We start from the raw sequence: 27,949 nt of genomic DNA on the forward strand, positions 1-27,949 counted from the left end.
TTTATGCTTTATTATTTTAATTCACATTAGTTTTACTTATTTCAATAATTAATCTATCAATTTTATTTTTTGCTTATTCCATATTAATGTTTAAATAAACTATATAAATATTTTAAAAAAACCAATATTTTGGGCCCACATAAAGTAACTTAATTGTGAAATGATATAAAGCAATACAAGTAGGTAATGAGAATGCTTTAACATTCTTTAATTCTAAATATATATTATCATTTTTTTATAACATTTACTAAATTGAGAAAATAAATAAAAAGCTTGAAATCTTAACCATGGTTACTTTTAACATGTGGTTATTTTTTTAACTCTAGTTTAGTTAGGGTTTGGAAAAATATTTTGATAAAGCGGGAGAGAGATCATTGTATGCATTCTTGTCCTCTTTGTCTTTCTTCCTCTGGTATTTTTGGTAATGTCAGTTTTGCCTAGGGCTTGAGGTTTTTTGGCAAAAATTCCTTTTAACCTTTTAATTTTTTAATTTTTAATTTTTACCAGCTTTGGTGGGAAAAAGATTTGGAGATGAAGACATTCTGCTGACAGTATACACCTGTGATCGAGCTCGAGATCGATTCTGTGCAGGCAGGTAGTTACTCTTTCTTTTCCATTTTCGCAGAGGTTTCCAACTAATGTATATTCACCGAAAGCGTGGATGGAAGCGGGAGATCGAGCAGCTAGGGTTCCGCTATTTCCATTTCAGCAATAACTGATTGGATCTCCCTCGTCATGCTTTGTTTTTATTCTTCTGCATGCATCTCGTTTAGCACTTTTATGCTTTTTGCATTTTCTTCGTCGATTGCTGTAATTTGCTCCCACGAGAGTTTTCGTTTGTTACGCGCACTGTCGAGTTTCGCATGCTTATATGGCAGTTAGGTTTTTCTGATTTTCTGAGGTGGTAACTCTGTTGTTCTTCTAATTTTTGCAATGCGTGCACTTTTTAAGCTAGTGCGCTGTTTATGCGAGTATTCGAACCAGTGTATCCCTTCTAAGGATACCCTGCTTCAGCTTAAAAACTGATAGCTCTTTTATCATTTTTTTTTTTAAAATTTTTGAGCTCTTCAATTTTCCTTTCAAAGCGATCATTTCTAAGGACAAGGTTGAAGTTTCAAAGGATGCTATAGGTGCCAACATTTTCAAGAGGCGTCAGAGGGAGAAAGGAGAGGGTTATTCTTTGAAAGGCACAAAAAGGGGAGGTTTGAATCTACTGCGGCAGTTTTGAAAAGAAGTAGTTCATTCATTAACTTCTCTTGTAAATCCTGTAAATGTTCTTCTTTTCCATTGGTTAGTATATATTTATATATATGGAAATTTACATACCTCACACACATAGCATTTTGGTGACTTAAAATTATGCATGAAAGGGTGTATTTCAAATTTAAAAAGCGGTAATCTTACTATTTTTGATGTGATATTAAGGATTTGAGCGCGGAGCACATTGCTCTAACGATTATAAAGCCACTTGGTGCAAAGATAATCATTGATGGCAAAGTTGCCTTATTTTTTGTTAAAATTGTTTGGAATCAAAGAATTTATTTTTTGAATTAACCCAGCAATATTATGATTTATTATTCAATGAATTTTTCGGTGAAGACCAGGACAAGATTGGTGTAGGAGTTGAACTCCATAAGTATGTCATCTCAGAAAGCTAATTTGGTTAATTTTTAATTAACATTCTTAAATTACTACTATCTAGCTAGGAACATCTTAGACTTTCAAGTTGTATTTATGTGAGTCAAAATCAAGGGATATTGATATTATTTTATAGTGGCCTTTGAAAGGGACTATTCAAGTTGTTTTAGAGACGACCGTTTGTATGGCCATTTCTGCAACCCTAACTATAATGTGCTACTAATAAAGGAAACTTCTCACATCAAGTTTTTGAGGAAGTTAACATGATTCTTACAACTCTACACCAAATTCGTCATAAGTATAAATTGTAGTTCATGTTTATCAAACAAGGTTGAAGAGCTGATAAGTGAAATCATTTTAGTGAAGTAATATTTGACTTTATTATAGAATCATGTTGAACTAGATAAGGCTTAGTTAAAATGTCAACCCGTCATTACGAAGTTAGCTACTGAATAAGAAAAGAAGAGTTTGTTGAAGAGATCAATTTCTTGGAGAATCGATAAAATCCTAATTTTAATGAAGTATCAATGCTTTTCATCGAGTTCCAATATTTAAATACTAGAGTCATCTTAGTTCTTAAATTTTTTGGACCTATCAAAGTCGGGTCAATTATTAGCTAGTTGCAAGTTCATTCTCTAGCAACTCGTTACAGTAATATTATTTTGACCTATTTTCTAAGATTTTCTTTGGCTTTGTACTTTGGGAAAATACAAACTAAGGGCTGACTTTATGTTGTCCTTTATGTATGTTAGCTAAATTTTCATTTGCATTTTATAGGATGGATTACAAAAAAAAATTTTTTTTTCATAGGTTTTTTTACTTATGATTTAAGGTTTTATATGACTATGCTAGTGATTATGAAAATTCTTGAGACATAATGATAATGATACGAAGTTAGATAAATATTAAATTCATAATTCAAAATTCAAAGATATATATGGTTTTATTTTTAAGGTCAATTTCGTCTAAAAATATGATATTTCATTTTGTTGCTAATTGCTCGATATAACACTGTCATTGCTGGGTCCTAAGTCCCCTATGTAAAAAGTAGAGGGTTGTGTTAGATATTCGACAACCAACATAAAATTTGTCAAAAAATTATGACATGAATCTTTTTGATCATTGTGTAAATGCTTGGGCGTTCCCTGGAAGCGACGCTGCATGACCTGAATACAGTGAAAAACGTGCAAGGGCCGCTATACCGGCTCTTAGGTGTAATGTTCAATAAGCAAGAGTTCTCACGTTATGGATGGATGCGAGTAAAGAAGGTAGTCTATAAAACTAATAATTGGATATGATCTTGGAATATAAATACTCTTACATGTAAATTAATGAAATTAGTTGATATTATGATTCATAGAAAGATATCTTATGTATTCAAAAAATTAAATGGGTTGTAAAAAATGCTAAGGAGATTGAAAACTTAGGTTTTAAATGTTGATATTCAGGTAAGAGTTGAATTACAAATGGTGTAGTTGTAATTATAGCTAAGAGTTTGAATGATAATGTTGTAAAAAATAATAGAATTGGAGATAGAATTATAACTCTTAAGATTATTTTTTATATTAATATTTTTAATATTATAAGTGTTTATGCTCCTCAAGTAGGTTTAAATATATGTTCTAAAGAAAAATTATGGAATAATCTAGAAGACTTAATACAAATGATGACTTTTGAAGAAAAAAAAAATTCTTGGAAGAGATGTAAATAGACATAATGGTAGAATGTTAGAAGATTTCAGAAATATTCATGGTGGCTACTATTTTTGAGTGATTAATAAAAAAAGTAAAATAATATTAGATTTTTCTTTATATGATTTTGTTATTACTAATATTTTATTCAAGAAAAGAGATGATAATATCATTATTTATAAGAATGGATCTAATAAAACATAAATTGATTATTTTCTTATGAAAAAAAAAGATTGTAGAGAACGTAAAGATTGTAAGGTCATTTCAAGTGAGAATTTAAGTACTCAAAATATCGATTGTTAGTTCTGAATTTTAAGATGAAGAGTTGTAAAATAAAGGATACTAGGAGTCATTGTAATAAAATTAGATGGTGGCTTCTAAAAGAAATAAAATTATTTTTATGAGTAAAATTCAAGATTTGGGATGTTCATGAAGATGCAAATTCTATGTGGGATAAAATAACAAACACTACTAAATAAGTGACAAAAAATGTACTTGAAGAGTCAAAAGGAAAAGTTTTTATAAATTAAAATAGTTTGTGGTGGAATAATAATATGCAAGGAGAGATAAAATATAAGAAGTTATGTTATAAAAATTGATTTAAATGTAAAAGCTTAGAGAACTGAAAAAAATATTAAATGATCTGTGTGGAGTCTAAGAGAATAATATGTGATAATGTGATACTAAAAATTCTAATTTTAGTGATTTTTATAATAGTCTAGATACTAGATAGGGTGAAATATACATGTATAAACTAGTCAGGTAAAGAGAAAAGAAAAGTAAAGTCTTAACTCTGGAAAATGTCTTAAAGATGAAAATAAAAAAAATGTTTTTCTTAGAAAGATATTCAACATAGGTGGGTGAGTAATTTTAATAAACTTTTCAATGAAGTTTCTGAAAATAAATATCGGTCTTAGTGATCTTAATATCGTTACTAATAATAAAATGTTTCATTTTTATCATCGTATTGGTAAAAAAGAAGTTTAAGAGGATTCAAGGAAAATCAAGGGTGAAAAGTCTGTAGTATGTAATGATATCCCAATTGAAGTATGAAAATATTTTGGAGATTTGGGGTTTCTTAGCTTACTAAACTTTTTAATGTTATTTTAAAAACAAAAAAAAGATGCCCGAGGAGTGGAGGAAGAGTCTTTTGGTCCCCATTTTTAAGAATAAAGGGGATGCACAAGAGTGTGTAAATTATAGAAGAATTAAGTTGATGTGTCATACTTGAAAATTATGGGAGATGGTAATTGAATATACGTTGAAACGTATTACAAAGATTTCTTATAGTTAGTTTGGATTTATGCCAGACAGGTCTATTATGGAAGCTATACATTTATTGAGAGGTTTGATGGAGAAGTACATTGAGAATAAGGAGGATCTACAAATGATTTTTATTGATTTAGAAAAAAATTTACGATAAGATCCCTAGAGATATGCTTTGGAGAGTTCTAGAGAAGAAATGTATTGATAGGAGTTATATTGAAGTCATTGAAGATGTGTATACTAGAGTGTTACTCGTGTTCGAACAGAAGAATGATTGACCAAATATTTTCCTATTTCTGTTGGATTACATCTGGGATCTGCTTTAAGCCCACATCATTTTGATTTACTTATGGATGCTCTTACTGGACATTTACAGGAGGATGTACCTTGGTGTATGCTTTTCGTTGATAATATTCTTCTTGTGGATAAAACTAGAGAAAAAGCTCAGGAAAAAGTTGAATTATGGAGGTCTACATTGGAGTCTTAAGGCCTTTGTTTGAGTAGAACTAAAAACGAATGCATGGAATGTAATTTTAGTAGAAGTAGCTCTAGTGACAGAGTTGTAACTATGAGTGATTAAATTATTAAAAAGTGTGAACGCTTTAGATATCTCAGATTTATCGCTTAAAGTGATGGTGATATAGATGGGGTTGTTATTAGTAGAATTCAAGTTGGTAAGTTGGTTGGTTGAAGTGGATTTGGTTGAAGTGGATGAATGCTTCGGGCTATTTGTGTGATAGAAAAGTACTGCTTAGACTCGAAGGAAAATTTTATAAGATGGTGGTGTGACCTGCAATGCTCAATGGCGCTAAATGTTGGCCTTTAAAAGAGAAGCATAAAACTAAGTTAAGTATTGTCGAGATGAGGATGCTTATGTGGATGAGTGGCTTTATACTTAGAGACAAAATGTGAAATGAATATATCTGTGATAGGTATAGTGTTGCTCCAGTGGCAGACAAAATTAGAGAGTCATCTTAGATGGTTTGGTCACATTAAACTTAATCACATTAAACGTTGACCATCTGATGATCCAGTTAGGAGAGTAGATGTTTTAGATTCGACTTATGTTAAGAAAGGCAGAGGTAGATCTAGAAAGACATTGGTATATTGTATAAAAAAAGATCTTATTTTATTAGAATTGAATGAAAATATGACACTCAATATGACACAATGGATAAAAAGGATTCATGTAGGATAAAGGGTTGTTGTTGTTGTTGTTGTTGTTGCTAATTGATCGATATCATGAATTTTTATAGTGAGACCTTATCCTAGATTTTTCTGAGCTTTCTAACAAGTATTATTTCTTTTGTTGTCCTTTTCTGTGAGAAGAAAATTGCTTCAAATGTCATTTATTGGCATTTATTTTCCATACATGTATCAAAATTTTGTCTACTTTTATTGACATCTAGATGATCAAGCTAGAAAACAAAATAAAGAACAAGAATGATAAGTTTTACTTTGTGAAGTGCTCCAAACAACGACTAATTAGGATAAAGTTGGTTCCATTATCAAACTAGAAATCTACTTGCTAGATTTAAAGTAGGCCGAGCCTGCTAATTTCTGCAATTAAAGAAGCTATGTTTGAAAATTCATTCAGTCCTAGATGCTCAAGATGTTAAAAAAAAAAATTACTTGTAATTACTCTTTTTGTAATTTCTTTGCTTAAACTTATTTGTTGGGGACTTGCTTCCACGCTTTAGTATCTTTTTTATTTGTTTTAGATAATTTCACTGCATATTTAATACTGGATGATCTTTCTGATAAAAGAGCTTCAGTAAGAATAAAGAGGAAAACAAAGTTACATCTTAAGAATGACCCTAAGAAGTTAGTTCTGAGGATATCTCTAGGATTCCGACAAAATTATTTTTGTAGTACTCATGTGATTACGAACATTTTGGTTTATATGGAGTGTGTCATTCCGTCATTAAAGCAAATTTTGTTTCAATTCTTTTAGGGACTTCTTTTCTTGAATTAGAGTCTATCACAATTTTCTTCATCAAACAACTTTTACTTTGAAATTCCTCTGATTTCTACAATTGAATTTTCTCCTGTTGCCACTACAATTAAAATGTGTCCAATGACTACTTCCTACTTCTGTTATTGAAATTTTTGAACCTAGTGTAACTAATCCTTTTAGTTGGATTATATAATTGACGAGGTGTTGACCAAGGAGATTTTAAAAGAAAAGTGAAAGAGATTGTTAAATGATGTAAAAGACAAAGGAAATTAAGTTGAAGTGCTTTAATAGGAAAAAAAAAATAGTAGTTACTTCACAAGCCTCAATTAAAAAGCATTGGCGATTATTTATTATGATTCTGATCTAGGATTGGTTGAAGATTGAATTCCCCAATAGCTTTGATTTAGAACTTGTTTTTTTAGTCATCACTCATATTAAATAAAATTTTGCTTTTAGATTTTCATGTAGTGACAATGAAAGAGCTTGCTATGAGCAGATAATTTAATTTTATAATTGCGAGTAATTATAAACGGCCTCAAAGAAGTCAAGCAATTGCCAACAAAAGTCCATCTTCTTGATAAAATAGTCGTGATTTTAAAAAATGTTTTGGAGGACGGAAAGGTTTGCAAGAAGCTGGGCTTAAAAATATTATAAATATAAAAGATGAGTTCGTCAAGAACACTGCTTTTGCTTTTATGATTACTTTGGCAAAAAAGAGATGATAAGATTATTGAACTTGAAGAACAAGTTGCTAAAAAAGAAGAAAGCAGGGCATGATTATGCCCATGAGTCGTTGCTGAAGGAGATTTCAAAATTTTCGATTAATTTTTTGAATCTTTAAATGCATTAATCTGCTTAAATAGTATGATATTTTATTTTAAATGCATTAATCTGTATGCGAGAAGTTTGATTTTTATTTGCCACAGTTACAACAGTTTCTTATCTCATGATTCTCGAGTTTAGATTCTCTATGAATCTCTAGATTAAGCACTCCGTTTGAATATTTTCTATAGCTTTTAAGTAGCATCCCTTTGACTGTAGCAAATCTCATTCATTGTCACTACTTTAACTTATATAAAAAATTTTACAATAATATCGAATGGTGAGAGACAACTGCCTTGAAAATATTTAGAATTGGTTGATTGAGGATTATATTATAAGTTGCCAAGGCGTTAAGCCGTCACTGCAAAATTGAAATTCTCCTCCCCGAGTAATCATCGATGTAATTATATTTTAATTTTCCTTTTGTTTCGAGTATTTGTATAATATTTTGTGACAATTGAGAACCATTAAGTTCATCTTTTTGAACACTTGAAAATAATATTTATTGATTTCCTTGTGTTAATTAGAATGTTGTTGATTTGATAGTTAGCGATCAGGCCGGTGACCACAATAGCATTATTATAAATCTCCATTTGCTAGTATATTCGCAAGATAAAATATGATAGGATCCACCTCGGCAAATGCTAGACATTTACTAGTTTACCTCCCACGACGAAGTTATTTTAGATTTAATCATTGAGAGTTTTCTTTTTGGATCCACCAAGATTGGCAGGCATCAATCTAGCAATGTGTGTTGTCTGTGTTATGACACGTTTGTTTCTTTGCTTCTAGTTTGGCTTCCTTTTAGATCACCTTCATGGATGTGCAAGAACAAACTCTTTGTGCTTTTTTGCTTTGGTAAGTTTGCCAAATTATAGAGTCTACAAGCCTCCGAATTATGCCTATGATTTTTGTAGAACACAATACTTTGAAAGACATCTCACATTGGGGTCAACCCTCATGGGAATTGTTTGTTTAAAAAAAAATATTTTTAGATGGCTTCTACAAGTTTAGTTTTTGAAACATGCAACAACATGATGTTTGGGTGGTAGTGAGCAGGAGGGTGCAACTTCTACCTTTTTTACCATCATTTTGTTTTTTGTTTCTATATGCCTCTTTGGATGATGTGGTCGCTGGGTTTGGTAGTTTGTTGTGAGCCAAAGCATGAGTTTTACTCCTTGGATTTTGAGCAAATTAATTGATTCCTAAAAATTGTTGAAATTTCTATTTGAGCAAATTTTCTTTTTTGATTTGAAGTCTATCCAGTTGACTTGCAATTGTATTTTTTTGACATTAAAATGATTTTTGATGAGGTCCAGTAACACAACCAATGTCCTTGGTTATTATAGGCTAATAGTGTTGTGGAAAGGCCATTCCGTCATACATTAAGCACAACTTGAACCATAGCCTACTCTAGATCCTTTGTCCAACATTTCTTTTTGGATACTCGTTATGAAGCTCCAGAGTGACCTGCTTATCTTCTGCCTTATCGTTAATATGGCTTGTGAATTTCTTAGAGACTATGGGACACTAGAGGATTGAGTGATAAACATTATTTTGAGTCTCATAAAACTAAGTAACTATTTAGAAGTGGTAGGCGGAAAAATCATTTGAGAGACGAGTCTTTGATGTTCATAAAAAAATAGTTTGTATTTCAAAGCATTATAATTTATAGTAAGAAACGAAGAATTCATAGTAGGCTGCATGAGCCATCAAATAAAATTTTCCCTATTAGAATCACGACGAGAAATATTGAATATTATAGGACCTTTCACATCTATTCACTCGTTGCAAAAGCATTAGCCAGTCGTGGCATTCTCTTCTCAACTTTTTTCTCTATTCAATAAAGTGAGGGGGATGAATCGCTATCACTGTGCTGTTCGAATCAAGGTGATTGTCCATGTTATCAAAAGTTTTTCTATTTTGCTATTCTGTGGCTCTTAGTGTGTTCCTTCTGATTTAACTTTCATCCATGCTTATTGCATGTTTGAGGATGTTAAATATAAAGTTGCGCATAAATTTACATCATAATCTTACTAGCAGTTAAAGCAAAAAAGAGGAGATATAATAAAAGAGAGAGACTTAGTGTGAGAAAATTTGGGATATTATTATAATGGGTTTAAATACAAGAAATTGCTTAATTCGGACTCTTCCTTCAATTTCATATATCTATAGTCTTGGATCGGGTATGAGCATTGAAGAGAAAGCCACATATTGAGTTATATGGATTAAAAAAGTACTTAACAAGACCCATTAATTTCTCGCCTTAAAATATGTTAGGAGTGTAGTGTGATTTCTTTAGGATTGAATTCTCAAACTTGTAGGTGACTTGTTAAGATGTCACTGATCTTCTTTTATGAAGTCACATGCTTGGTGAGTACTTACTGAATTTGGGCGAGTAAGCCTAATTTTGGATGAGTGGGATTTAACTTAGATGATCACTCTTTTAGGTTTCGGTGGGCTCAATATGATTTTTTCTATGTAGGGCGAGTTCATATTAGCATGTGCTGCTAACTTGAGTGAATTCATATTAGTCTAGGGGAGCCCATGCTATTGGATCTTTAGGATGCTCAGATATACATTGTTCTTTTTCACTTTATCAGAAGCTAGGATTTTCTAGGTTTTGTTTGAATCTGCTATATCACTGCTCTGAAGTCTTGAAAGTGAATTTATATTAATGGTTTTGTGTGTCAATTTAGGAAATGGAATGCAATCGTGATGAAGCTCTTAGGGCGAAAGAGATTGCTGAAAGGAAGGCTACCGAGAAAGACTATGTGGGTGCCAAGAAATTTGCATTAAAGGCCCAGAATCTTTTTCCATCCCTGGAAGGAATCAGCCAAATGATTACAACTTTGGATGTTTACCTTGCAGCAGAAGCTAAAGTAAATGGAGAGAAGGATTTGTATGCGATACTTCATGTGAATGCTTCCGCTGATGAAGAGACGGTGAAAAAGCAGTATAGGAAACTAGCTCTCCTGCTGCATCCAGATAAGAACAAATTTACTGGTGCAGAAGGTGCTTTCCAGCTTGTTTCTGAGGCCTGGAATGTGCTGTCTGATAGGAGTAAGAAAATGCTATATGACCAGAGGATATATGCAAGAGGGCTTCAGCAGAAGGCCTCTCAGCCAAGCAAAACTAAATCTGATTCTAAGTCGGCTAGTAATGGTTTTTATCAGTTTGCTAACTGTGCTGCGGCAAAAGTGGCAGCTCAGAAAAGCAATGCTCCGAGGCCCCCAACTGGCCCATCAACTCCAACTCAGGCACCCCTGACGACATTCTGGACTTCATGTGCTGGATGTTGCATGCAATATGAATACCATATAATGTATCTCAACAAAAGCCTTCTATGTCCAAAATGTAAACAGCCATTTCTAGCCACCGAATTGCCTGCTCCTCCCAGTGGACTCCGTGCACCTAAATGGCCATCTAAGCAGCCCAATCTTGTTGACAAGAATAACAATTCCTCCGCTCCTACCTCAGGGTTTCAGCATGGGGCAAGTGCAGACTCATCTTCTGGTACAAATTTCCAGTGGGGACCATTCTCCGGACTTTCTGCAACAGCTGGTGCTGATGGCTCATCTACTGTTGCACAGGCTGCTAATGTGGTTCAGCAAGCATACGAGAAAGCTAAAAGGCAGCGGGAAGAAGCACAGGCAGCAGCTAGAAGGGAAGAGTTTCTTCGGAAGAGGTATAATACTTCAAGAAGAAATGCTAACCCTCCTTCAAATCTTTATACTGGAACTGGTGCTGATATAAATGTGAATAGAAAAAGAGACATTGGGGATGATGCTGGGAATAACTGTGCTGTAAATCAGAATCATTCTGTTAGTGCAACCCGAAATACTTTCACTGATGGGGATAAGGTTACTGTAGATTCTTTGAAGCCCAGTTGGAGCTCGAGGCTGGCAGCATTTAACAGGGAATTTATGCATTTAGATGTTCGACCTTTACTAGTGGAAAAGGCCAGGTTTGGAATATTAAAGAAGATAGCAGAATTGAATTCGGCTGAAGCTGCCAAGGGTAGGGAAAAGGATAGGGCAAAGAATAAACAAAAACTTAAAGAAGATATTAAAGAGTCAAAAGATGTTGATAATCTTCTGAAGGACACAGTTCACGGAGGATATTCTGGTAAAGAAGTACTCAATTCTCGGAGTAAAGTCCTTCAAAAGGAAGATCAGCAAGATGATGTTAATGATGATTCAGATAAGGATCTTGGTCTGCCTGTTTCAATTGACGTCCCAGATCCAGATTTTCATGATTTTGACAATGATCGCACAGAAGAAGCTTTCGGAGGTGATCAGATATGGGCTACCTATGATGATGATGATGGCATGCCTCGGTATTATGCATTGATTCAGAAAGTTCTATCCAAAAAGCCTTTCAAGGTCCGCATGAGTTTCCTCACATCAAAGTCAAATGTTGAATTTGCTGAATTAGATTGGGTTAGCATTGGGTTTTCTAAAACTTGTGGAGAGTTTAGAGTCGTAAGATATGAAGTTATTGATTCAATCAATATTTTTTCACATAAGGTTAAATGGGAGAAAGGTTTTCGTGGTGTAATTAGGATTCTTCCTAGTAAAGGTGACACTTGGGCCTTGTACAGAAATTGGACTCCTTACTGGAATGAGCATACTTCTGATGACGTGATCCACAAATATGATATGGTGGAGGTACTTGGGGATTATAATGAGGATCAAGGTGTCTCAGTTGTTTCCTTAGTGAAGGTTGCTGGATTCAAAACAGTTTTTAGGCGGCATTTTGACCCAAAAGAAGTGAAGGTGATCCCAAAGAAAGAGATGTTTCGGTTTTCACATCAGGTACCTTCTTATGTGCTCACAGGTGAAGAAGCTGACAATGTTCCAAAGGGTTGCCTTGAACTTGATCCTGCTGCGACTCCTCTAGAACTTCTTCAGGCATCCACCGAAGGGAAGAGCGAGGAACATATGAATGATGTTGAACAATAGCCAGTTTCTAAATGATGATACTCCATTGATTCTTATAGCTTTTTTCCACATTCATTTGGTTTTGTTAAGCTGCACGGCTTCGTCAGCTGTTTTTGGCTGAATTTAAATGATGAATCTGGACTTTAGCTTGGTTTTAAAAAAATTATCTTAGCTGTCAATGGGAGCCTAACTTGGATTTTGTCAGCAATACAGAAATAGTTTTGGATTAAGTTGTTGGAGATCAACCTTTTTGATGACAGAGCTTGCTATAGTGTTTTTTTCAGGAAATGGCAGCTTTCTCTGATTCACTTGGTGAGTTTCACCTTCTACTAAATGCTTATAATAAATACACATCTTTAGCGGATATAAATTATTAGTTTATTTTTGCTCTACAATTTAATTATTTTCAGAAATTGTGAAAAGCTGCTTTCTGGCGACAAACTAGAATTTACTACACAGTATAGTAGTTTGAACAGAAGTTTATACTCTATTGTTATATTTGTCCATCTTGTATATATAGACTGTATATATGCATTCTTTGAGTTGGTTTGTATGATTTTGTATGCTTTCATTTGTTGGTCGCTTAAATTTGTAAAATGTAGGGCAACTTTCTTGGAGTTCTATCCTTTTTTGAAGTTGCTTATGGGCAGAATACTTTCTAGCACAATGGTCCAGGTTATCTTCCTTCAAATTGTGTTTTGTTTTTCTGAGTACTTGATTTTCCTCGCAATTTATTTTCCTGTCGGTCTGCGATAAAACATATTTAGTCCTATGCAAATATTATTGGGCGATATATTTAAAATATGGAAGCTAGATTTTTTTCAAATTGAATAATAAGTACAGGCTGAAATTATAGCCCTTGAGGACTTGTATGATAGGTTAGGAAGTAAGAAATGAGACAAAGGGATATAGAAGGTAGCTCAAGTTGAAAAAAGAAGAGAGATTCTGAGTTTTTCATCAGGTTAAGGGCGGCAATAAAAATTTCTTGTGGATCAAGATGAAGTTCATCATGGAGTGACAAAAATTCTAAGTGATTTTTGAAAGAGGATGTTAAGGACTTCTTTTTAATTAAAGTTCAAGATGAAAATTATTTTGAATTTTGTTATAGAATCCAAGAAAGGTTTTCCTTTAATGTGGTAAAGATGCATAATCATGTTGCTTTTTGGTTTATGCGAGTCTATTAGAATAAGGGGGAGTTAAAATGCTTTATTAGAATAAGTTAGCAAATCTTTCAATCGAAAATCTAATGATTCAGCAAATGCCAAATAATCTTAGAGTTAACAGTTCGGTATTAATGTTTAATGACAAATGGTATATTCGTGCTCGTGGTAATTAAATTAATCAAACTTAGGATTTATATAATAATGTTTAGAATGATGTTTGGAAAATTTGTGTCAAACTTAAAAGGGGTTGATCTTCAACCATCATTTAGTTTGGGATGGCATATGTAACTTCACCCTTGAATCTATACATAGCTTTTTGTGATTTGAATTCGAGGTGATTTACCATTGCTCCAAGTAGGGGTGTAAAAAAGCCAAACTTGAGCAAGCCCAAGGCTTGTTTGTGTTTTGTGTTTGATTTGTTCAAACTCCAAACTCTTTTTTTTTTTGGTTCGTGTTCGCAATGACTCGTAAGTAGTCTATTCGTGTTTGTTTTGATTTAATCTCATTTGTTCAAATTAAGCTCATTTTCGACTTGAATTTAACTTGCTCGTCTCATCTCATAGAACTAGAGAATGTGTTTAATTAAATTATTATTATTAAATAAAAAAATAAATTATTTTTCTGATAATGAACGGTTCAGATGCTTAACTTCTGCACTGTTCAAGTTTCTTTCATTGAGTAAGCTTTATTTTGCTTTTAAAAAGCTTTTCTCACAACAACCTTCTTGATGTTCCCGATGTGGGAGTTAACAATGCTTGAGATTACAGAATGTGGGGTCCCCACCGTTGCATTATTCCCACACGCAGCTTTGGGAGTTGTTTTAGGAATATTTACGTGCATACCACCCAAATTCTATGCATGTACATATTTAACACCTAAACTACTCGAATAATTTTTAAAAATAATAAAATTTAGTATTTTTTAAACATGTATAAAAAGTAATATAAAAATGATATAGATAAATATAATATTTAGTTATTTAATTATTTTGAGCCCAAAACAAGCCGAACACGAATGAAGAATTATGTGTTCGGCTCGTTTATAAATCATGCTAAAAATTTTTTTCGTGTTCGACTCGCTTGTTTAACGAACGAATTGATCACAAGTTATTTAACGAGCCGAACACGAGCTATTTGCGAATGACTATCTTTTATGACAGTCCTAGCTCTAAGCCTGAACTATAAAAGTCTTGTCAAAATTTGAAGAATCTTGTTTTATGAAAGAAAAATAAACTATGCAATGTTTTTTGTGATAATGCAATTAACTAGAGATATTGAGAGCAAGAAATAATTTTTAGATGTTTTAATTTTTCTTACAAATATACATGATATTGAACCAATTTTAATTTTATTTCATGGAAATTAAGGAGAAGGGTATTTGTCTAAGAAGAGGAGTTTAAGTTATTATTTATTTGAATGATCGAGCAAGCGGTGACAAGTTGTGCGGGCAGGCTTTGTTTGATGAAAGTGATTAGATGTGATTGAAGCAATGTTTGGCAGTGATCAAAATTTTATTTTAGAAATTGGGTTCAAGTATGTGATGTAGAAAGTGGATGATAATGAGTTGCTATTTTGAAGAAGGGAGTTTATGTAGGTTTGGAATGGCCCCACATTTATAAATGTAATAGGGCTATGAGTTATGAACTCATTTTATAGTAATTATGAAGTTATTTAATGTGATTGGGAATGTATAAAGATAGACAGAGAAAAGTTGATTTTACAAAATGTGAGTTCATGCGATAGAAAAGGGCGTAATTGATACTTAGTGAAATACACTTCAATGAAACTAATCTTTTGAACTCAGTTCCAACAACTTCAAAATAATTATATTGAAGAAAATTTATTTTTAGGAAGATGTGGGATAGCCAAAGAATTTCCATTCACCTTAAGATTACATTAAAGGTCTAAATGGAGTTCTTGCTTTTTTGTATAGAGACGCTTACATCAACGGTTTGTCCTATTTGCTGTGGGATATGTTTCTAATAGTTGAGATCTTGTGTTGAAGTAAATTCACCGCTACAATAATGAAGTAAATTTTTCTAAGATTGTCTTTGGATTGATAAACCCACGGCTAGGTGATTTGTTGCCATTAAAGGTCTGTTTGGGGCGGCGACAAGGGTGCGGTGTGGCTTTGCGCCACCATTTATTGTCGTTTGGGGCGGCGGCAAAGCTGCGGCCTGCCACGATATTCGCCGAACTTGGAAAGCCAGAACCGAGCCACGTCCCAGCTTCATGATCCGCTTTTTTACCTCAGTGCCCTGTTCACGTGAAACCGTCCGATATAAATTTGGCCACGGGCAAAAAAAGAATCACAACTGTAAGAAATGTTTTTCTTCCCTCTTCTCATTTGTTGCCGTTAAAGGTTGGGGCGGCGACAAGGGTGCGGTGTCGCTTTGCGCCACCATTTATTGTCGTTTGGGGCGACGGCAAAGCTGCGGCCTGCCGCGATATTCGTCGAACTTGGAAAGCCAGAACCGAGCCACGTCCCAGCTTCATGATCCGCTTTTTTACCTCAGTGCCCTGTTCGCGTGAAACCGTCCGATACAAATCTGGCCACGGGCAAAAAAAGAATCTCAACTGTAAGAAGGGTTTTTCTTCCCTCTCCTCTTCTCCGAGGGTTCCCTCCTCTCACGCAGCTCGGATTCTTGCCCTCGAATCAGCGGTAAGAAGCATTTTTCTTTTGGATGCCCTAATCTTCTCAAATATTTTTTTTTTGTGTTTTACTTCTCTATTCTTGAAGCACCCACCATCCCTTCCATTTTTTGGATGAGTTGAGGGTTTGTTGTTGGATGAGCGGTGAAGCAGACAAACCAACTCCATACTTTTTGGTGTTAGATATGCTAATATTTAAGAATCGGGTGGCATGTATGTAATGCTCCCCAAAAGAACAGTTTCCAACTCAAATATTTTGTGTTATATCAAATTTTAGGTGTTTAATATGTAAATGCATAAGACATGTGTGCTATATATGTAAATCACCCAATATTTTAGTGATATTGGTTTGAACCATGTTCAATCTTGGATACAACCAGTTTCAAAAGCTCAATCTTCAATATCTTGTCCTCTAATGCTGGAGGTTATCCCTCAGTTATTATAATTTCGTCTGTGATGCAGGTTTCTATAATATGAACATATCGTATGGATTTTTGTGTAATTATCTATATTTTGAGGCCTATGATGTTCAATTTTCTATTGCTTTTTTATTAGATAAAATTTGTGAATCTTACATATATATATACCACACAATTCTTATGGTTTTTCCATCTCTAGAACTTTTGTGTCCAAAGTTTTGCTTGAAAAGGTGTATTTCAATTATAAAAATGTTAATAAATTCTGCACTTTCGGTACTCATCGTTAAGTGAGTTGTGTATTTAAACTCTTGTTCTGTTTTGAAATGAATTTTTGTTTCTGAATTATGAAATATGTGGTTGTCACAGTTTTGTTTTAAACAATTTCACTAAATAAGACAGAATGATCTTTTTTTCCAGAACAACTACCCCACAGTTATTTTCACACAGCTGCAACAAAAAGACAGTCAGCTTTCCCGCATCAGCTGAAAAGCTGAAAAGCTGCAGCTGCCCCAAATAGACTCTAAGCCAGATGTTATGATTGTGTTGCTTTGCAATTTTTTTTGATATGAAATTGATGTCTTAATCAATGGTGAGAAGTTGCATCAATTATGTAAGTTTTTTTTTAATTTTTTTTAGTTGATGTTATTAATCAATGATTGGATCAAACACATTGGAAAAGGAAACATTAACGAGGACATTGTTGTTTGAGTTTAAGTTGGGGTGTCTTGTAGATCTAAAAGTTGCATTTTATAAAACTACAATTAAATTGACTTTGTTAACAGTATCGATATCATTTTTGAAAAGAAGTATTTTGTACCAAGTTGTGTGACAGATGTGTGATGATACGAATGAATGTGTGATAGGGTTAGGAATGCTAGAATAAGAAATGTTTGTCTTAGAGAATCAGTGAGAGTGTTGCGAGGGAGTAGCATCTTTTGAAGTTAAGATATTGAAATTAGATTTGAGTGTTTGGACATGTACAACGAAAAGAAGATGCATGAATAAGTTATGCAAACCAAATCAACTTGAAGCAATGAATGGAGAAAAGTTACTCTCTTGAAGTAGTTAAAAACAGTAACATAGTGAAGTTAACATTTGATGTTTGACTTACAATGATTAATGATGGACTATATATAAGGAAAACACTCAATAATTGGGGCAATGCTATTGAAGATAATTTTTAGCCTTTATGAAAAGATAATTATTAGCCCTTGTTATTTTATTTAATTTTTTTTATTTGCAAGTCATGTTGGTGTGAACTCTTTTCAATTAGCATGTTCAAGTATCTCAGTCTTGATGTGTATGTAGGAGTGTGAACAAGTCGAGTTGAGCTTGATCTCTATTAATTAATTGAGTTTGAGCTATAAATCTTGAGCTCTATTTTATGAGTTTATATCATCTTATGAGCAATCTTGTTTATTTTGTAAGAGAGAAGATGTTGCTAATATGAGTTCCAATAATAAAATCACAATAGCACAGTGTGAAAATAGTTTAGAAAAGGGGGTGATTTTTTTTTATTTTTTATTTTAGTTATTAAACTTTATATTTTATATTAATTTTTGTTATTGAGTTGACTTACTAGCTGATTAATCATTTTGCGGTTACAAAAATTTGATTGCTGCTGAGCTCAACTCACGAGTCATTTATCAAGCCAAACTTGTGTTGGCTCACGAGTCTAATTTGATTAGTTACACACCTATGTGTGTATGTTTGGAATTTGAGCTTGTTTTAAGTGAGGATTTCCTTATCTTTTTTGAGTTCAGCATTAGGCAAATTCTATTCGTCCCTTTGCAAGAACAAAGTAATGTTTCTACGATTATTTTTGCCAGCAAGCGTGCTTTTATAATTAATGTTCACTCTCGACTGATGGAACTACATCTTAGGAATTTAAATGCAGTTGTAGTTCAATTTTCTTGAGCAGCATTTCCTTATATATTTTTAATAATTTATGTGTATTTATTTCATTGCAAGCGCGTAAAATTTCAAGTATAAATGTAAAAAAAGATTAAACTAGTTTTATCTAGGTTAAATTTTCTTCGCACTACTAGTATCTTTGAATTTGGTACATATTGCTTCTCTATTAGCTATTAATATTTAGGGCCATGCTGGTACATTATACTAGGCATTAGAAAGTCATTCTCTCCCTTTGTTTAGTAAACAGCAAAAAGAACAAAGAAAAAAACTGGAATCCAATTTTATATAAGCTAATTAGTGTGCATCAAATTGAGCTATGAAGGTGTTGAACTAGATTGGTTTTCATGCTCTTTTAGGCTAGAATTATTCTCTCTTGTTTTAAGTTTATTTATTTTATTAGGACCAATTATTATTTTTTGGATGAATTTAAATTTTAATTTTTATCTTTAGCATAGAATTTGGCTTGTTTTTAAATAGCGTTAGATATTAAACTTTAAATAAAATTTGGGACTTATCTTTTTACTATTATTTCCATAAATAGGGGGCTATGGTGAACATTTGAATAAGTAAAATTATTTGTGTACAGCTGAGTGCTTAGATTTGAGTTGTGCGCACATATCACTTCAAATTGTGTGTATTTTATTTTTCCACCCATATTTTATTATTTGATAAATTTTCTAAAATTAGTTTTTAGAATTTTCACCAACCCTAATTTCCCATTTGCAATATTTTTCAACACCATATCTCTACAATCCAAGTCCAGTGTCTCATTCGCTCACATAGATCAAAGTCGGTTGTGGTTGGCCTCACATGCTCAAACCTTCTTGAAATTATGCACACCTGCACAAGTAACAAGTGAATAAAATACTTGTAGAATAATTGACGAAACCAATTGAGTGGCATAGATGATAAAATTGCCTTGTGGAACAGGTGATGAAAACTCTATGATGCCGGCTTTGGGCATAGATGATAAAATTGCCTTATGTGATGAGTAATGAAACTGTATGAAGGGGTATAGATGGTGATGCCAGCTTGGGCATAGGCATAGGCCAAGAAACCAATTTAGTTGAAGCCAATGAGGTCATTCCTCTCATGTCACCTTGAGGTTTATATTTGTTGTATGTTAGTGCCATGCTATCTTTTTTTTTTAGTTTGAGGGATGCAATGTTGTAATGAAATGAACAATCTCATCATTTTAGTCTTGTATTTGCGATTGATGTAGGTTGGAGTTACATCGTCGTCTTCAAAATTTGTTGTGTTGACCAATTCCATGTCATTGGTGGTGTTGTGCAAATAGCACATTTTTTTTAGGACGGTGGCTTCTTAGTCATCTTTTTGCCTTTTACAGACGGTTTAGGAGCTTCTTGTAGTTGTCCAGCATTGCATATTGTTTAGAGATTGTTTTTTAACTTTTGGTAGATGTAGGTGACCAAAAATACTTGCATACTATATTAAGATTATATTTTTTCAACTTGACTACTTAAGTTTCAAAGGTTTTTGTGAGATTATTTGCATCAATCTTTCTTGAATCAACTTGGACTCATAGAAGGCTAACTGTTTATTTTTGTAAGCCTTATATATATATATATATATAATAGGGTTCCTTGAGAAGAAGATGCGAATGAAACCAATTGATTTTCGTCTAAAATGGAATTTGATGAAATATTTGACAGGCATATGCAACTCTAATATTGAGATTTTTGACTTCCTGTTTTCTACTAATAGGGAGTAGGTTAAGGGTCCACTATTGAGCATAGGACTAATAGACTTGATTTTTGCTGTTGCTAAGGGAGGTATTTGACCGGATTTCTTAAAAATTACATGGTTGTTGGTAAATAGACTGATTTCTTGATGGACAATATGTATAGATATATAGGCACTGTAGACAACACTCTAAGTGTTCAATATTTACAGACATTGCCAAAATATTGTTGATTTGGACTCTTTAAGAGCATAAATGTATAAAAGTTAAATAGTTCTTTCCGGAAAAATCCGAGGGAAAAAAAATAGGGTTTAGCCTAGATGTCATAGTTTCATTAGTAGCATGAGTTTAGTGCAAATTTTCATCCCTTAATTATTATAGAAGCATTGGCTTAAGATTAGAAAGTAATATTGATCTGGAAATCATCATCAAGTGACATTGCTTGGGTGATGCTAGCATATATTGTAGCAAGAGACTAAAGAGAAGGAATAAAATCCACAAGGAATATGCTATTTTCCCAAAAGTGGCGCTTGATTGAATGACGACAACAGTGTTTCCCCGTTTTTTTGGAATGAATGTTGTTAGGGTGGTTGTAGAAAAAACATGTCCATTCGCATGCAGGCGGATCGTTTGATGTTTATCTCAAGCAACAAAGGTGATGATCTCTCATCACCATAGAACTATTTTACTTTCTCTGACCCGACAAACTTTATTTGAAGGTTAAAATGAGCTGAGTCAGACTTAGATTCATTTTATGATCTCAATGAGTATCTTGGCATGCTATGAATGCATATTTCCTTGATTATTTCTCAAGAATTCACTATGGTTTTGCCTGAACTTAGTAGAAATGTTAATGAGAATGAAATAATAAAGAAAATAAAGAATAAAGATATGGGCCAGTGATCAAGAAATCTAAAGAACTTCATAAAGTTAGCATATCCAAGAAAAAAATTGAAGAAGAGGAAATTAATGTGATAAATTTGTGTGAAATATGCTGGAGAAGTCAATGTACCCAAGGATGAGGCTTTCTGCCACGGTTTTCTGGAGGAAGAACTTTATTGGCAATATTTAGTTTTTTTAAAGTGTAAATTATAAAAGGAGATTAGAAGTTGATATGTTCCACTGTTCTTTAGTCATAAACATATCTCATATCAATTCATGGTTGACGACGTCATCTTGAAAATAGTTCGATGCTATTGATAATTATATCAATTGTGATTCGTGTTCAAATATAAGAGTGTAAACGAGTAGAATTGAGCATAAGCAACTCTCAATTTGAGTTTGAATTTGATTAATTAATAGAGTTTGCTCTTGAGCTCAAGTTTTAATTCTACAAGCTTTTTTTTTATGAAAGTGAAAAAATAATATTTATTCAAGTTAATATTATTGTAAAATAATAAATAAAATGAGTATGTAGGAGATAGTTAATAAGAAATCGCTTTTCATAAAATATAAATTATCATTTTTTAAAATATTTATACTATATTAAAGTTAAAGTCTGAAATTTCAATATGTTCTGAGTATTTTTAATATTAATTATTTTTTAAACTCACGAGCTAAGAGTCAGGGCTGGCTTAAGCTCGGTTTGTTAGCTCATCGAGCTCTGTTCACGAGCCACTTGTTTTCAAGTCGGCTTGGCTCAATTACACCTATTTGGACAGCTTACGTGAAGTGAACTTGAAGCATCGGAGATGATGCTTATTCATTGAGTGATATAATGAGAATTAAGATGTGGGAGCTGATTGTGTTCAAGTCTTTTGTACGTAAGATAACTGATGAGCTTGAATAATTTAAGTTCATATAATGTGCTAGGAAAATTTGAGCCTGGAAAAGTTTTTCATGTTTGGCTTATTAATATCTCCAATAGATGCATGCATATCTTACAATTCCTCTTCTAAGACTGATCTATTTAAGCACAACTAAACGAATTCTACCTTCTCAGCTGGATCTATCTAGTACAAGCTAATTAACTCTAACCAACTGCATTCAAACTCGAGTGATTATTATAGTTTTGGAAATAAGCTAAACTTGAGGGAGTCCTTATCTTACTCGTCCTTGTTTTTCGCCCGTTGGCAACATGAATTAGCACTAAACACTTGAAGGAAGAACTTTCCAACATATGTAATGTTTAGAACATATTTTTGAATCTCCATATACTAATCATTTTATGTAGCATATGTTAGAAATCTTTTTGAAAATGAGCAAGCTGTTGACCAAGTTTTCACACAATATAAATGACTCTTGCTCACAAAATTAAGGACATTTGCATGCTCTGTGAGAACGGCCCTTTTTTGGTTTCATGTAAACACAGTAATGCATGTGGGTCCTACAAATATAAGGTCCAGAGTGGGTCAATTGTGCATTAACGAGGCAACTTCATATGATTTTTCCATGACTTGGTTCTTGCACCTTGGGGATACATGTACTATAATTTAACCAGCGCAGTGAAATTTTTTAATCTTACCTAAAGGGAATATACTGAATAGGTTTTGCTAGGCTAAATTAATTTAGAAATTTTAATAATATTGGTTGCCGATTTGCTATACACCACATATGCCATGAAGATAGGATAAAAAAGGGTAAATATGACATTTAGCCATTTTGGTATGAGTTGAAATGCAAAGGTTATGCGAATTGGGAACGATTTATTGTGTTGTGTGCCATGGTATGTTGTGGAATAAATAATGAATGGTTTTGACATATTTTTTGAAAGTGTGATCACTATGTTATTTTATTAACTCCAGGGATTGTAACTTTGATGGATTTATTACTTAACGAGTATTTCTCCTTTCAAGGTCTAACTCGGCAAAATTGAGCTTTCCTGAGATCACTTTGTACCTGTAATGACCTACTTAATTGTAGCTACTCATAAAATTATAGTTTCATGATTAGTTTTTATAGTTTTTGAGAGGAGAGAAATAATTACTTCCCATGATAAAAAAAGGAAATAAGAATTACTTCCCATAATAAAATAATTGGTTTTTATAGTTTAGGAAAGTAATAAGGTATACCATTACTTCCCATTTTAAAAGAAGGAAATAAGAATTATGTTGTACCGATAATTCTAACTTTCAGAAATAAAAAAATACTAATAATATAATATACTATAAATAAAAGTTTCCTAAAAATCCAACACCCCCTCAAGTTGGAGCATATATATCTATCATGCCCAACTTGATTATGAGGAATTCAAAATTAATGTTGAACTGTACTTTGGTAAAGATATCCGCTATTTATTGAGCAATAGGGATAAATGACGTACAAATAGCTCCACAACCAATTTTATCTTTTATGAAGTGACTGCCAATCTCCATATGTTTTTTGTGATCATGTTGCATTAGATTTTCTGAAATACTTATGACTGCATTATTGTCACAATATAACTTCATTGACATGCATGTTGAGATCTGCAACTCTTAAGAATTTTTTTAACCATAATATCACAGACTCGGTTAGCCATAGCCCTATATTTGTAATCATTTTTTGTTTTTGACTTCGTCATATAACCATGTTTCCACACACGTAGGTTGAATATCTAGAAGTTGATCTCTTGTCAATAACTTTGCTGATCCAATCTGCATCAGTTTACACTTCTATTCTATTTTGTGTTGTTTTTTGAAAGAACAAGTCTTTATCCGGTGTACCTTTTAAATATCTGAGAATTCTTTTAAATGCCTCAAGATGCTTTTCATGAGGCGAATGCATAAATTGACCTATCAAACTCACAACAAATGGAATATTTGGCCGTGTATGTGATAAGTATTTTAAGTTCTCCAATTTTTTATACCTAATTGTATTCAATGGATAACCTTCCTTGACATCTCTTAGTTGCTTATTGGAATCAATTAGAGTGTCTGCAAGTCTACACCAACTCATTCTAGTTTCTTTGAGAAGATCAAGAACTTATTTTCGTTGAGGGAATAATTTCTTCTTTATTTGAGCAACGTCGATGTAAGGGAAATATCTCAAAGATCCTTAGTTTTTGGTTTAAAAAATAAATGATAAGTTTTCAAACGGTTCTTCTCATATGCATCTTTTTCGGTGAGAATAACACATATCATCTTATCATCATTCAAATATATGACGAATATTGTATGATCTCGCTTCCTTTGTGTATGCCCCTGACTTTTAACAAATAGTGTAAATTTTGAAATCACACTCTCGGCAATTTCTTCATCATGTATAAGAATTTTTTATGTTTAAACACCTTTGTGCCAAATTCTCATTAAATCTTGCAAGTGCATCCATATACACTTCTTCTTCTATGTCCCAATTGAGGAAGTCATTTTTTATATCTAACTATTTTAGGGGTCAGTCAAGTTTAGCTGTAAGTGACAAAAGAACCCTTACAGAGTTTAGATTTACGACTGAAGCAAATATCTCTAAATAATCTATGTCATAGGTCTTAGTAAATCTCTAAACAACCAGTCGAGTTTTCTACCATTCTAGAGAGCCATCATAATTATACTTGATTGTAAACACCCATTGCATCAAAAGTTGTCTTTTCTTAGTTAGATCAGCTTTCATCTCCTCGAAAACAGTCTTTTTCCACTTGGAGACTTTTAAAGCATTCTGCACAATACTAGGAATCTCCACATGCGATAATTGTTAGGTAAAAACACAAATAGCTGGCGAGAGGTTTTCATATGACATATACTATAGATGTTGAGTGCAAGACCTTTCCACGATGAGAAGGCTAAACCCATTAGACTCGGGATTGAAAATAGGTTTTAATTCAGGACTTAAAGACTCGAAATTCAAAGATGAAGTCGATTGAAATTGGGCTAAAGAACTAGTGGGGACATTACCTGGGCTCAAAGATTTTGGGCAGTGCAAATGATTTTACCTTTCTTTTGAGTTGTCCTCTTCCACAAGTAGACAATATGAAAATAGTACTGTTGTCGTAGTTTTTTTTTCCCTGTTTTGTCCTTGTTATGGACATAATGAGATGACATTTTAGGAATTTCAATATCTTAAAGACTCTGGCACACTCTCCTGATATAATATCACTCGAGTTTCGGGGTGAACAATTAAGGCGGGGATTGTACTATTTTGGAAGTCTTCAGTTTGAGGGAAATCCTGAAATTCTGATTGCAATATACTCTGAATATTTTAAGCTGTTTGGGTGTTTGTAAAGTAAATGCAGGGGAACTCTTTTTTCTGATTGGTTAGATGCATGCAGAGTAAAGTAAAATCAGTGCATTTTAAATACTTGTGAGCTGTTTGATTGTGCTTTACTGGAATGCAGAGTAATAAACTTATCAAGCTAACCATAATAAAAAATAACATCTTCCAATTCATTTTAAAAAATGAAGATTTACATTCATACCACTCAAATAAACAAAAATATCATTCCAAAGTTGTCATAATTGAAAGGGGCATTTACATACATACCACATATGCAAGCTTGCTTGAAGGCAAAATAGTTACGATTTATTAAAATCAAAGAAACAAAAACATCACCAATTAACTCAAAAAAGTGATAAAAGCTGAAAAATTTTGGCTTTGTCAATCAGACTTGGTAGTTCCTTCTCGCTTGTGCCAATTACTTGGGAAATATTGAAATCATCGAATTGGATAAGGAAGATAAAGAAGCTGAAGAAAGGTAAGAAATGTTAAACGCAGATAAAGAAACATTCCAAAGTTATCCTGATTGTAGCCAAATAGTCAAACTGGATGAAAGATGATTATTCTTCACCTTTGCCAAATTTAATCAAGGTAACAAAATCGATTTGTGAATTTGTCTTCTTGATTGTGAATTAAGTGAGAAAAAATATAAAAGAAATTATGACAGTTCCTGAAATTTCGGGCTTGAGCTAAACATGTTAGAATCTTAGCTTTAAAATATGTACGAGAATAAAAGGATGAAGACTACAAGAATAACACCAAGTGGCCCTTTTAGATATCGACTGAGATGCATACCTTGGTAAGTGTAGTTATTGAGGAGCCGAAGAACCTCTTGGAAGCTTGTAGCATCTGTCGCAGAGAAGCACCCTGAGCTTGTTGTGGTTGAGGAACAAGCGCGGTCTGCAACATCACTGCTCTCGAATTTGTCGTTGCCCTCTATCCGCCTTCTCATCTATACATAAGCTAGCCAAACTCACCAATCAACTCCTCTAGCTATTTATACCTATTCGCAGAGGCCAATTCATGACCGAGCCATACGATTGCGAGCGAGACAGTGATGCGCCTTGCCTTCGTTGGAAGTGGAAAGAGAGACCGAGAATCAATCGTACGCTCCAATTTCTACTCCTGGCTAGACTCGCCCTCCTCTAACCATCTTCGACATCGAATCGCATTTGGGAAAAGGAAGCGAGAGATGAAAAGCTTCTACGAAAATAGCATCGAGCACCAACAAAGTACTTGATTTTCACTCGATTTAGGCAACCTTCATTTACCTCGAAAAATAGCTATTGTGTAAAATCATAATACCCTATAAATTTATTTCTTGTTTTATTTACAAGAAACCAAACATAAAAAATTTAAAATTTAATGTACTTAATTTACAGTACACCGCTTTTGCATCAAACCAAACAACCCCTAAGTGGTGTAGTTGGTTTGTATATTTGCTTCTTTCTTTGTCAATATTAATCTCTTTTGATACAAGTGACGGGTTTTATTTAATGTTACTAGATGATTAGATGTTGCATGACATAATTTTTCATCTTGACTCCTCACGTCTAACTTTAGAAAAGATTTCTCAAATTGAGGGTGTAGAGGTTTCCTACCAAGGATTCGGTCTCAAACTTTGTCTAAACTCTGATTAAGGTCAACTAAGAACATATAGACCCGATCATTTTCCTCTCTTCTTGTGATGAGGATGATCTTTCAAATTTTCTCAAATATCATCATTTCGTTGATCAAGCTACTGTCATAATGTTCAAATCATTGTAATATATATATAACATCATTGTCAGTTTGTTTGGACTTTCAAAGTTTAGTTTTCAACTAAAAAATTTGCAAATAATTCTACAATTTTGAATAGAGATCTCGAATGGACTCCCAGATATCTCGATTAGTTGGAAGGAATGGATGAAGCTTTACTATGGTAGATTCCATGGAGTTGATGAGTCATGCCATCTCCAAAAATTTTTGGAATGTCATTTTTCATATTTCGAATCACTAGCAGTAGGTTTTAAAATTTCTTCAATTAATTACCCAATTTTGTCTCTCCCGTTAATCATCAATATTATAAATTTAGCCAACTTGAGTTAGTTTTGTCCATTAAGTTTTATAACTGTGAGGTAAGGCGATAAATTTTGAGAAAAATATTCAGCCTATACACTCATGGGAGTTGTCGCGTGAGGTCAAGTGGTTCCAAGATTATTGAAACCAATCGGTGTGGTAGACTTTCTTTGAACTCCTATCATCATTGTTGGTTTGTACAACATTCTTAGAATCAGAGAAGGGCAATACACGTGCAGTGGCTACCTCGAGTGAAAAGAGAAAAACGCCTAGTTTGAATACAAGCTCGGTTTGCCTAGTTTCGATGCCACATGAAGACAAGAAACTTCGTGTGAAGTTGGCTCTTTGAATATCACGATCCAATTGTTGCTTCTTAACTGGCTCTAATCTCGACTGTATCGTGCGGGTCTCTGAATGTTGAGATCCAATTGTTGTCTTCCCATCGGGCTTTGATTGCGACTATATTGTGATGGGTTTATGAACATTGCAATCCAGGCGTTGCCTTCCCAACTGGCTCTGATCGTGACTATGAGGCGAGCGATTGATCATGAAGACAATGGTTGGGCTAACCTAGGAGGTCCAGGACGTACATTATAGT

At 33.3% G+C, this 27,949-nt stretch overlaps 1 protein-coding gene across 4 annotated transcripts in view; it reads left to right on the forward strand.

Moving 5' to 3' along the window:
* Window positions 1-369: 369 nt before the first annotated feature.
* Window positions 370-27,949, forward strand: part of LOC110026578 — a 30,449-nt gene continuing 2,869 nt past the window's right edge. For 2 of the 4 annotated variants that reach the window (XM_020727590.1, XM_020727566.1), the window contains exons 1-3: window positions 370-421; window positions 508-595; window positions 10,074-12,629. In XM_020727590.1, coding sequence (XP_020583249.1) covers window positions 10,077-12,338 — 2,262 coding nt within the window. In that variant the 5' untranslated portion in view covers window positions 370-421; window positions 508-595; window positions 10,074-10,076 and the 3' untranslated portion in view covers window positions 12,339-12,629. Of the gene's footprint in view, window positions 422-507; window positions 596-1,130; window positions 1,203-10,073; window positions 12,630-27,949 lie in introns of all 4 variants that reach the window. The other 2 variants (XM_020727583.1, XM_020727574.1) reach the window with 2 other exon arrangements.

This window comes from Phalaenopsis equestris, unplaced genomic scaffold (assembly GCF_001263595.1).
Source record: "Phalaenopsis equestris unplaced genomic scaffold, ASM126359v1 Scaffold000002, whole genome shotgun sequence".
NCBI lineage: Eukaryota > Viridiplantae > Streptophyta > Magnoliopsida > Asparagales > Orchidaceae > Phalaenopsis > Phalaenopsis equestris.